At 33.7% G+C, this 13,488-nt stretch overlaps 1 protein-coding gene across 1 annotated transcript; it reads left to right on the top strand.

Annotated features, from left to right (window-relative positions):
- On the top strand, nt 5,401-10,172 carry LOC109325783 (chaperonin CPN60-2, mitochondrial). The gene is made up of 18 exons (XM_019558343.1): nt 5,401-5,578; nt 5,869-5,893; nt 5,999-6,133; nt 6,406-6,565; nt 6,783-6,958; nt 7,064-7,159; nt 7,454-7,558; nt 7,684-7,770; nt 7,849-7,938; nt 8,110-8,190; nt 8,277-8,345; nt 8,521-8,598; nt 8,705-8,800; nt 8,912-9,011; nt 9,097-9,200; nt 9,475-9,580; nt 9,695-9,773; nt 9,856-10,172. Exons 1-18 carry the CDS (start codon nt 5,541-5,543, stop codon nt 9,968-9,970), a joined length of 1,740 nt encoding a protein of 579 aa, XP_019413888.1. The 5' UTR covers nt 5,401-5,540; the 3' UTR covers nt 9,971-10,172.

Here is a 13,488-nt window from a genome sequence, read left to right on the forward strand (position 1 = left end):
TCTTTTAGGCACAAGTTGTCATCATCAAAACCATGACATACAAGGAGAGCTTTCCAAAGTGTTCCTCTTGACATGCACACTTTCAGATGATTTCTAGAAGAGTTGGATAGTGATATTTTCATGAATGTGGGTGGCTTATCCATAAATGGTGCTAGTCTAGGTGATTGTGAATGGCTTAAGGATTTCGATGCTACTGAGCTTTACAAATCATGTCTGAGAGGTCCCCATCTGTATATCCAAGGAGAACAGACTAAAGTTGGTTCATTATTTGTAGAGAATATATTGCTTCACTATCTGATTGCGTACATCTTGATTCAGAGGAACACAAATCACGCACAACCTACTATAAATGATCTGAAATTTATGTATGTTGTGAAGGAAAATATAATGATTAATTGGCATGAAGAGATCCTGAAGGTCATGTATAATGTCTCTACCTCGCAATCCAAGTTGCTGCCCTACAGTGTGTTCATCTCGAGGATTATTGATTATCTGCATATTGACGTATCTAACACCATCGTTACAAGGACTTCTGAAAAAGATCACCTTATTGGTGAAAGCTTAATCCACAAAATGGGTATCTACAAGTATGGAAGTACTTGCCAATACCAAGAGGATTTTACTAATGCTAACGTAGATGTAACTAATAATGAAGATCAGGCTGGACCAGATCAGCCTAATGCAGGAACTCAGAGAGAGCAAACTGGAAACGCGCTGCAGGAATCATCCTTTGGATTAGCTCAACTGGATGCTATGGAGCAAAGGTTGAATGATAGAATGGATCTACATTTTTAGTCTCAGAAAGACTCCTACCATGCAGATTTGGAGCATTTTGAGGAACATCAGGTCGCCTACATTGATAACCACTATCAAGCTATGAGAAGCTTTGTTCAGAACACTGTTGTGGCACAAAACGAGAGATTTTGTGCAGAATTTGAGAAGCTGAGATTCCTCATCAAGGGTGATAGTAGTATGACCGTTCCTGATGACATAGACCTTCCTCTGCATCCCTAGATTAGAAGACCTTAGACCCTAGGATTACCTTAAGCTTAGTTCTTCTATATGGCTAATTTTGAGGATCATTGCTGCTTTGTACTTTTGAGACATATTTTCTCTTTGCTTTCTGGATTGTAACTCTAACTATATATTTTTGCTGCACTATTATGACTTGATATGCATGCCATTTGAACTTAAACAATTTTCTATTTTGGTTTCATTTTGCGTACATAACATACTTATATATGTCAAATATAGTATGAATACATGTTTAATGGTTCTTGATCATGTTTGGTTATATGTATCTCCTATGTTTGATTGAGCCTGCTGTTTGAATGCTATAATTTAAATACTTGATCATTCCATGTTTGATTAGTTCTTGTATAACCTTATATGCCATTAAATTTGTCTTATTGTTGTATTATGTTGTTTTAATCGATTAACATGTTCTCTTAATCGATTAAATGCTAATCAATATGTGCACGTGTTCAATTTTTTTCATCAACTGATTGATTAATTACATTTCCAATATTAATTGATTAATTACAGTTTGAGTTCACTACATATCTCTTCTTACTTTTGACCAAAATTCATTTAGCTTATCTTTTTGATAATGTTGCTTTGGGGAGAAAAGTTGCTTTGTTTTTTGATGTGTGCCGGTTGTAAATAATATCCAACTTGCGTTGAAATCAACAACCATGCATTCTATGACTATCTTCAAGCTATGCATCAAAACAAAATTTGGTGTTGAGTTTGTCATCATCAAAAGGGGGAGATTGAAAGTGCGAAGTATCAAGATAGCACTTAGCTTGCCTATGTTCAGATGAAGACAAAGTAATTAGTGAAAGCTTAAAGATAACTCAACAAACCAACATGCCAAAGATTCAAGAGCTTCATGTCTAGACTAGAGTCTTAGATATGTGTCTTAGTTTTTGAGTCTAGGTTAGGTAAACCTATATGCAAATCTCACAAGTTCTAAAAACTATCATATCATGTGCATGAGCCATGTCATCTAGATTATTATAGGTTCATGGTAAACCTATATGCAAATCTCACAAGTTCTAAAAACTATCATATCATTTGCATGAGACATGTCATCTAGATTATTATATGTTCATGCATTAATCATACATGTTATTTATACATTTTAGGCATAACATAATGGTAAAACATGTATAGTTAATAAACATAACATATAGGTAGTTTACCATTTAATATCTTAACTAAAAATATGTCAGTTGATCGATTAAGTAAGGCTTTAATCGATTAACGAGAAAACAGTTTTAACAGTTTCAATAGATAACTGAAAAATGGATTTCAGTTATTCTCAAACAACCCGTTAATCGATTAACATGCAATTTAATTGATTAACTTGGCGTCTAACAACTTTTCTATATGAACTGTATTTTCAATAGATTTCAAATACGAATTAGATCATTCATTTATTCAGTTTAGAATTGCTAAGTTGCATATTTTCGTGTTCAATGTATATCATATAGGCAGAGAGAATTGCATGTGAGATTAGAGTGAGATAGTATCATGCTTATGGATTAACATGTCATCCATTGCATGTGATTAAATATGTTCATCATTCTATCTTCTTCTTGCATGATTCTTTCATTACTTTTTAGAGATTTCTTAAGGGTAAAAATTACAGGTTCTTCATGATTCTGATCTTATACATATTCTTGATAATTGTGAGATTTGTATAGGGTTTATAGTTTGTCCTTGATTGTAACATTTAAGCCTTTTAGTGCTTCATATTACTCTATTTTTTGTGTATTTTTGTAACAAGGAAAGTCGTCTATTGGTGTCGTACCACCAACAAGATATAGAGAGTCTTCACCAAGACTTGGAGATCTTGAGTTTAGAACATACTCTTGGATGGGGCTGGATCGTAGGAAAGGTTTTCCTAGGCGATTGGTAAGATCAAACCAAGGTAGGGGTTTTGGGAATTCAAGAAGGTAGTGTTCAAGGTCTTGTAATTGGAAGTATGTATGTAAGATACTTGGCTTCAATTTTAGTGAAAAAAATCTCCCGAGATTGGAAGGGCGGGACTGGATGTAGTTTTGCAGTGGACCGCAAAACGAACCAGTATAAAAACCTTGTTGCAGACTGTTTCTTTCCCTTATCTCTTTACTACTTTAAAGTGTTTTTAATTGCATATTTTAGCTGATAATTTGGATATTGTAAATCTACCATATAAAGATCATTTTTGTTCAAATATATCTGCTGTATCATTTCTATATAATCTGTGAGTAGCTATGCAATCGAGTTATTCAACAACTGTTAATTCTGTGCGATTTAATCGATTAAGGTAGTCTTTAATCGATTAACTGGGTGATTTTCCAGAATCGGGCTTTGGTGCGAATAGCGGTATTTGGGAATCGCAACACCTATTCAACCCCCTTCTAGGTGTATTTTGTCACTGATACCTAACATTACAGGCCTCTTCCCCCTTAAGTCAATTATGTCACCACTGAACCATCAGCTCTAATACCACTTGTTGGACCATACTATGATCGAAGAGCCTCTAACCACCGTGTAATTCCATACGTTTTTTCTGTTAATTCTTGATATTGGAATATGAAAAGAGTGGAGAGTCACACGTGAGACATCATATCGAACCAAAACTTTAAGGCATTTTTTCACGGGTCTTTTCCACTTATAAACTCTTTCACTCTTCCCCTCATATCTAATGCGAGACTTCATACTTGAGTAAACTCAACACTTAAAGATTTTATGCCTGCAAAGATACTTGTTATAATTAGTGTTAAATTATAATAGAATTTTGGTGTTGTCAAGAAAGTGGATGTAACCTATAATTTTGAGTGAATCAATATAAATATAAATATGTCTTTCACTCTTCCCCTCGTATCTAATGCGAGATTTCGTACTTGAGTAAACCCAACACTTGAAGATGTTATGCCTGCAAAGATACTTGTTATAATTAGTGTTAAATTATAATAGAATTTTGGTGTTGTCATGAAAGTGAAGGTAACCTGTAATTTTGAGCGAATCAATATAAATGTGTTTCAATTCTTTATCTCTAAACTTATTTCTATTTAAATTTATATAATTGCTATTTAATCTAGGGAGTTTTGATTATATGCTATCAATAATTTCTTTTCCACTTATAAATTCTTTTACTCTTCCCCTCATATCCAATGTGAAACTTCATACTTGAGTAAACCCAACACTTGAAGATGTTATGTCTGCAAAGATACATGTTATAATTAGTGTTAATTTATAACAGAATTTTGGTGTTGTCAAGAAAGTGAATGTAACCTATAATTTTGGGCGAATCAATATAAATATAAATATAAATATAAATATAAATATAAATATAAATATAAATATAAATATAAATATAAATATAAATATAAATATAAATATAAATATAAATATAAATATAAATATAAATATAAATATAAATATAAATATAAATATAAATATAAATATGTGTTTCAATTCTTTAAATCTAAACTTATTTTTATTTAAATTTATAGAATTGTTATTTAATGTAGGGAGTTTTGATTATATGCTATCAAATAATTTCTTTTCTCAAACTTTGTTCGAAACTCTTTTATTGTAAAAAACAGATAAGCAAGTTATCAAAATTGTTTTGAGATTGGAATTGTTATTTTTTCCAAAAATGTTTTAAATTTTATTTTAAAGTTGAAAAACATAATTCAACTCCATTCTTTTGTTGCTTTTTAGTTTTTTTGAGTACCTTCATTAATAACATGTATACAAAAATTTACATCATGCATTTTTGCCATGAAAAAAAATACTGGTTATTAGCCAAAATTTATTTCTTTTAATTTTCATAGAATCTTTCATTTACATTAAATGAGAAAAACATTTTGTAGATTGAGAAAATTTATTATTGGAGATGGATTTGACCATTCTCATAAGCTCTTAATTGCTTTTAATATTCAAATATTAAATGAAAAATTAAAATAGGACACTAAAAATAAAAAAATAAAAAAAACGTATGGAATTACATTATACCACATTTCTTGGGTTTGGACTATTACTAGGGGAAAATGATTTTTACATATTTTTAATTGAAAAATAAATAATAATTTAGACCTTTAAATATTTATTTATACCTTGTGTCAACATTTCTACTATATAAGAGGATTAAGTAGTGAAGAGAATATCAAAAGAATTCTTATATAAAGAAAAAAATATATTTAAATTAAGAGAATAAATATTTTATGGTATAAGAAGATAATTTATTTTTTCAAATCATGACATGTGTATTTAATTATTTTCTATAAAAATATTTTTAAAATTAAATAAAATAAGATATTTGTATCTACTTGTATGAGTAAATACTTTACTATCTTAAATTAATTAATTAGTATCGTGCTGCCTAGTAGAGAGAAACCCATAAAACCCTAAAATCCACTTCTTCTAGACCCTTCTCCTCTGTTTCAAAACCCCACCACCTCTCTCTTACTTCCCCATTCACATTTTTTCATTTCTCACTCTCTTTTCTTCTTTACACTGTTCCATTCCTCATCACTCAATCAATCATGCACCGTTTTGCTTCAAATCTCGCCTCTAAAGCTAGGTCAATTACTCTACAACCCAACCCAACTTAACTTTTCTCTTTGTTTTACACATAGAATGTTCCTTTTCTTATTTTAAGTTAATTTTGTCTTCTGGGTCTCTGAGAAGATTTTTGAAAATGCATCAAAATTGAATTTTTTTTCCATTATTACTATTTTGGATATTTGTTTTCTAGATCCTGACATATTTGTTGGTTTATTAATTGTTTCACTTTTTGTGTTGAGTGTTTCATTATTTGGAACAATGTATTTGTTGTGACTGTTAATTAATGTTGTTCTTTTTTGGTTTCAGGGTTGCTAGGAACATTAGCCAACAGGTGAAACATTATTACCCGATGTTGTCTTTTACACATGTTTTTTTGGATTAAGGTTAGATCCTTATTATCTGTTTTGTCTCTGGTTCTTTTTGTTGGTTGCTATAGTTTGGTGGAAGTAGGTTGAGTTGGAGCAGAAACTATGCGGCCAAAGAAGTTAAATTCGGTGTCGAGGCTCGGGCTTTGATGCTTAAGGGTGTTGAAGATCTTGCAGATGCTGTGAAAGTAACCATGGGTCCTAAGGTAACCTAGTAGCTCCTTTATTTTTAAAGTTGATTGATTTGTTGGTAATGCAGATGGGAATTTAAATGTATGGTTGCTGAATGCTTATCCCGAATGTTTGTTAAGTTAGCTCCTTGTCTTCTTTATTGGGATAGCACCACTGTTCAGATCACAATCCATAAACATTGTTAAGGATGGTTTGTTTCTTTTGGGGCTCCACGATGTATGATGCCATCCTTGAATTGGTGTAGTTTGTGGACTGTGATTTTTGATGTCAAGTTTTCTCTTTTTAGGGGCGTAATGTGGTGATTGAGCAAAGTTGGGGTGCCCCGAAAGTGACAAAAGATGGAGTAACTGTTGCGAAGAGCATTGAATTCAATGATAAAATTAAGAATATTGGTGCCAGTCTTGTAAAGCAGGTTGCAAATGCTACCAATGACGTCGCTGGGGATGGTAAGTTGTCCATTGACTACTTTGTTTGTTACATTATGCTAGGTTGCATGGTTCTGCAATTGTTGGAAATTTGGTTTGGTTTTCATCTTAGAACATGGTTTATAGAATATAGATGTTAAAAGACCAAATACTGTTATTTTGTCATGCTGATATTATGCAATTGTTTTGGTTATATTACTGTGACCGAATAGTGACAGTACTTTCAAATGTTTGACAGGAACCACATGTGCTACTGTACTTACCCGAGCAATATTTACCGAAGGCTGCAAGTCAGTTGCAGCTGGAATGAATGCAATGGACTTGAGGCGTGGTATAACTCTGGCTGTTGATGCTGTGGTGACAAACTTGAAAAGCAGGGCACGGATGATTAGCACATCCGAGGAAATAGCTCAGGTTTGTGGGTCAAACATTGTTAGAGCCTCTCTTGGCTCATTGCAGGAGACACCAATAAGGACTCTGAAGTTTAACTAATTTCTCTATTTTAAATTTCACTGGTAGGTGGGGACAATATCAGCTAATGGGGAGAGAGAAATCGGTGAGTTAATTGCAAAAGCTATGGAGAAAGTTGGCAAGGAGGGAGTAATCACTATCGCAGTAAGTTTTAATATGTGATCAGCATGTCATATTTGTTTTTTCTTCTGTTTTAATTTTTGTGTGGCCAGTGACGGTAGGAGTGGGTTTTGTTTGATATTACTATCTTATCAATGAAATGTTCCTTGAGGCTTCTTCTGAAGTATTATTCTCTTTTCCCGATTCCCTTTTTTATGCATTTATTCTGAAGTTCCATGTTCACTATCCACTAGCTAGTTGTTTCCTCATTCCCTTTATGAATAACTCTGACTCTGAAGTGGTCATGCCTTTCTCTGACACACCATTGAATTATTTCAGGATGGCAAGACTTTATACAATGAGTTGGAAGTTGTTGAAGGAATGAAGCTTGACAGGGGATACATATCTCCTTATTTCATTACAAACCAGAAGAACCAGAAATGTGTATGTTGTCTCTTTTTCTATAAATCACATCGTTAGAATGTTTTCCAATGGATTCTATGAATTTTTGTGGTAATGGACCTTTTGTTTTTAATCATAATTAACAGTGCTGTGTGTTGTTTCAATAGGAACTTGAGGATCCTCTCATTTTGATTCATGAGAAGAAAATCTCAAGTATACAATCTGTTGTTAAAGTATTAGAGTTGGCTTTGAAGGTGAGCATTGTCTCATTCGCTTTCTTTTGCAATTGACTTTTAAAATATTGATATTGGCTGACACCTACTCATCTCCAGAAACAAAGGCCTTTGTTGATTGTTGCCGAGGATGTTGAAAGTGATGCATTGGCAACTCTTATTTTAAATAAGCTCCGCGCTGGAATCAAGGTTTGTTTGAACTTTGGCCCACCTCCAGATTTATATTTATGTGTTGAGTTCCTTAAAAACTTAGATTATTGTTTTTGCTGATTTGATGTCATATCTGGTGCTTGGTTCTAGGTATGTGCCATTAAAGCGTAGATTATTGTTTTTGCTGATTTGATGTCATATCTGGTGTAGGTATGTGCCATCAAAGCCCCTGGATTCGGTGAAAATAGGAAATCAGGCCTCCAAGATCTTGCAATTCTTACAGGAGGATCTGTAAGTTTTCTGTTCTCTATGATGTTACCAGTACTACTAGATCAAATCTGAACTTGTTAATGATACATTTTCTTTTTGCTAATTAGCTTATCACTGAAGAGCTGGGCTTGAATCTTGAGAAAGTGGATTTGGATTTGCTTGGTACATGCAAAAAGGTGAGCTTTTAGATTCATTTGTTGTAGTATTTGAATCAGCTTTTAGAATTTAGGCCCATTTTTTTTTGGCTAATGTTCTTTATTGGTGGTTCTTGTGGAGGATGTTGGTTTTCATTTAAATAAAAGCTTGCCTTATGCAGACAAGTAATTATGTTTTATGTTCGTAATGCTTTAGGTAACAATTTCCAAGGATGACACTGTCATTCTTGACGGAGCAGCCGACAAGAAAGCCCTTGAGGAAAGATGTGAGCAGGTATGAGTTGATCTCCTATAAGATTTGGTTTATTATGGTTCACTGACTGGTCTGGCTGTTCAATAATGTATCTGACTTGTTTCTGGTGATGAATGTCGATAAACAGATCAGGTCAGCAATTGATAATAGCACTTCAGATTATGACAAGGAAAAATTACAGGAAAGATTAGCCAAGCTTTCTGGGGGTGTTGCAGTGCTTAAGGTATGTGGACTTAATAAGTTCACCCTTTCGATGTTAACGGGGTTTCCCCGGTGACTATCCTAACAAGATGCTGCAATCACTAAATTAACATTTGACACTGCTCTTCTGCAGATTGGAGGAGCAAGTGAGGCTGAAGTTGGCGAGAAGAAGGATAGAGTGACAGATGCCTTGAATGCTACTAAGGCAGCTGTCGAGGAGGGCATAGTACCAGGTAAATTTCAACTCCGGCATTTTTATGGTTAGTTTTACAACTTCAAGTCAAATTTAACATCTAACTTTAATTTGTTTTTTTGCAGGTGGTGGTGTTGCTCTTCTCTATGCATCGAAAGAGTTGGATAAACTTCAAACTGCCAACTTTGATCAAAAGATTGGTGTCCAGATTATCCAAAATGCTTTGAAGGTCAGTGTCCTTATGCAATTTATCCGATTCCATGTTTGATTTCTCCATTGCATTTGATTTCGGGAGGGGTACTACTTGGTATCTTGGGCTACAGAAACCTGAACCAGATTTGTTTTGCTTTTCCTCTCACTTATGTCATTATCTTTCATTGTTCATTCTCCAATATTGTGAGCTTGATTTTCCTTTAGGGTATAGGATAGCTTGAAGCTTGAATTGCATTATTGCCAATATTTAATCACTCACCCTTTTACTCCATGGCTCAAATATAACACAGGCACCTGTTCACATAATTGCATCAAATGCGGGAGTTGAGGGTGCTGTTGTTGTTGGCAAACTATGGGAACAGGATAATCATGATCTTGGGTATGATGCAGCAAAAGGTCTGTTTTCCTTGGGTTCCAAATACTTTCTGAAGGTCAATTCAAGAGACTATAACAGTGCTGTTATTGACTAATTCTGCCATCATATTTGTTTTTCTCGTGCTTCTCAATTAGGTGAATATGTTGATATGGTTAAATCTGGAATCATAGACCCAGTGAAGGTTATTAGGACAGCCTTGGTTGACGCCGCCAGGTAATAATTGTTGAGATTTTCTGTCGATGTAGTTGCAGTTTTGTTATTATGTAACTTTGCTTATCAATTATGTTTTGTGCAGTGTATCATCTTTGATGACAACAACTGAAGCTGTTGTGGTTGAGCTTCCAAAGGATGAAAAAGCTGCTCCGGCTATGCCCGGTGGCATGGGTGGTATGGGTGGCATGGATTATTAACCATCTTCCTTTTGTTTGGAACTGGAATACAGAATGGTACTGAACCCATTTATAGCTTTTTACTTTCAATTATTACTTTTTGTGAGGAAGCATCAATGTAATCATAGTGAGTGATTTAAGATGTAGGTAAGGAAAATGCAACAGGCAATAATTCCAATAGTGATTTTGGATCATTTTTTACCATCAAATATACGTTATTGTTCCAAGTGAAATTGTTAATTGAAAGATTATTGTTCCAAGTTAAGGAAAAATACAGGTTATACAGTTTGGTTTATTTTCTTAAGGTATCATAATTATTGGAAATCTTGGTTCAAGGCTTTTGATTTGATACTGGCCGAAGTTTTTTCCTTTGTTTCACTTTTTAAGGTTGTTTATTTATGAGTAGTGCAATTGGAATAATCTTATTACTCCAAAAAATTGATTTATACTTCTTTTTAAAGTAATCTAAGTTTTCTTTATCTTATATAATTTTTATAACAGGCAATTGCGTTTGGGCCATTTTTATCTATAGGTAATTGCCTTTGTGCCATTTTTCTGAGAGAACAACTATTATCTCATAAGTATGTTCTTTTTGAAAAAATATATTTAAATTAAAAGTTTAATAATTAAAAGTTATTTTGTCCAATCATAATAAGTTGAATATGAAATGATATATTTTTTGAGATAGATTTGCTCCCCATTTTTCCTTTGTTTGTATCATTGAATGAGTGGCAGTCTGAGCAAGTGGCTATCACCATTCCCTTTAATAATCATTATCCACAAACAATATTAGACTTTTTTTTATGAACATCATTTCAACTTAAGTATTTATGCTTGGTGTTGAATACAACCAATTTTAAGTCTAGATAAAACATGAATGTTATGTTAAACCGTTAATATATAATATAAATATTTCTCTAATCTCTAAAGATAAAGATGTGTTGACCTTATATAATAAAACTAATGTTTAATTGTTGTTTGTCAATTTGGAGGGGAATAAAAAGAAGTGGAAGAGTTTGAGTTATCCTTCTTTTTCATTCATTTTTAAAACTCAATTTGCAAGTAGATTTCTAAATTTTAATGGATCAACATTTGCTATACTAAAAGAGTGTACTACTTATTCTGATTTGTTGGAAAATATATATATAAGTTTAAAATTTAATGATAAAGTATTTTTCTAACTAATCAGACAAAGTGACATATGAAGTGACACACTTTTTAGGACAGAAAATGTGCTTTCGATTTTAATGGCCTTGAGCTTTATACCAGTTTGTGTTGAGGTAATAAATAATCAATAGTGCTGATTAGCCAGAGTTACATGCTAGTATCTAGAAATTCTTATTCTATTGTAGATGCAGGATAATTTGATAACAATTCCCTTAGTGGTACTTGACTATAACTAATACAAAAATGGGATGTTAACCATTATTATGGTCATTGTTATCATGATCATGAGTGATCATTAGATTGAACATTGAAGTAGGTTTCTTGAGAATAAGATTCCCAATGGTTATGCAGATGCATTGAATTGGCAGCTGTTTTATTCAGGTACCCTAGAATTTATGGTATTGTTAGCAGGAAACCTTGTTTATGATGACTGCTGCTGATGAGCTGCATGCAAAAAAAATGAGGATGTGTTTTATCACTCTTTGCCATTATATGCTAGCTACATAGGACTAGGGCAAGATAGCCTTATATATAGTTTTGATCCATTTCTTCCATTATGTGAGATTTATTACAATAACATATTTTAAGTATCCTAACAATCACCACCTTGATTGAAATAAACAAATATTCCACTCATTAAAAACACATAACTGTATCCACCTTAGCTAATGTCCACTATGACTTGCTCAATTTAACTCCCTTTACCGGCTCCTCCACATGAGAGTCTACCCCTCCTTCAACATCTACGTATCATTTACAATGCTACTAAGAGCCCAACTCTTTAAACTTGTGTGTATCTTATCCAAATTTATATCACCGTCCAACAAAACTTGTTGCCCAACTCTCTATTGCTAGGAAATATTTCCACACTATGGAATCTCTATATCAAAGTTTACAGGCAAGTGTCCTCTTTAATACTCAGTCCAACTAAAACATGAAGTTTCTTTGGAAAGCCTCAATAGTTATCACCATCACCATTGTCTTCAAAGAACTACCATACTTCGCCTTAAGGAGCATACTCATATCATACATTGCAACACTATCAACTAATGCCCGAGCCATACCTGCATCTCTACCAATGCGCATGTGCCACATCCTACATCTGTGCTAACGTGCCCATGCCACACCATATATTTATACCAATGATTGTGTTGCTCTTGCGTCGTGCCAATGCTCATTTACACCCCACATCCAAGTCGGCTAATGCCGATGTTACATACTATGCTTCCAAGCCAACGCGTCTCCATTACATGTTCCTTTATTCTAAAATGTCCATGTTATACATGCATATATTCCAACGTGCCCATATTACACCTACATTAATTTGAATGCGCTCATGTCATACTTGCCTCTAAGCCAATGTATTGTGTACCAATCGTGTTAATGCTCATGTGCTTTTGTGTATTTGCTAGCAATTAACATTCTTTCCTTAGCGTTGTGGAAGTGCCCTAAGGATTCACCACTTTTCTTCTTAGAAATAATATGCTTTATAACACTGAGACAAACATTTGCACCATATGTCTCAAAGCCTAATGCTCCACTTAGGTCCTTATTTTCACATGGGTCCCAATCCAATACATGGATTTTTGAGGTTTTGGATCCAACACGATCATGGTCCTTCCCATTGTCTCGTCATGTCGAGGATACAATCTTCGAGGGATAATAAACATATAAAAATGTTAGTAAGTGCAACTTTATTGAAGAGATTTATAAAGAAAAATCACTCCAATTAAACGAAAAATTTATGTCATAACAATATGTTAGGCTTCCTATACACGATTCTTGTATTTGTACTTTGGAAATCGGGGCTGATAGCCATGACAACACTTGGAAAACCATGTTTGCTATACAAGATATTAGTGAATTTTTTTAAACTAAACTTGTGGCTAACATCCACGATTTTATTATTATTTATTTTTGAAATCGTGATTCCTAACCACGATTTTTATTGATTTTCTTATTTTTTGTTTTTAAATAAAGAAATTAAACATCGTACATTAATAATAAATTTATTCAACGGTACAATAGTTAGTGTTTTACTTATATGCTTCTTTCATTTAGCCCATGGAGGAATGTGGTGTCAAGATGTGATGTCAAGTCCACTTATATGCTTCTTTCACTTAGCCCATAGAGGAATGTTGTAACCCACAGATGAAGATCTCCCAACAAGTGGTATCAGAGCCGATGGTCTGATGGCTCAACGGAATATTGAAGCGACAAGTGGTCGGTAGATCCATAAGGAATCCTTGTGTCGAAAGTCTTCCTGGCGAGAGGTCAAGGCAGCGTGTTTCATTGATGAAAGGATAAGCCAACGTCGATGCAAGTAGATAGAGAGTTGAGCTCTGGTGTATCCAATACTCGGATGGGAATTC

The sequence above is a fragment of the Lupinus angustifolius genome, chromosome LG13 (assembly GCF_001865875.1).
Source record: "Lupinus angustifolius cultivar Tanjil chromosome LG13, LupAngTanjil_v1.0, whole genome shotgun sequence".
Lineage (NCBI taxonomy): Eukaryota > Viridiplantae > Streptophyta > Magnoliopsida > Fabales > Fabaceae > Lupinus > Lupinus angustifolius.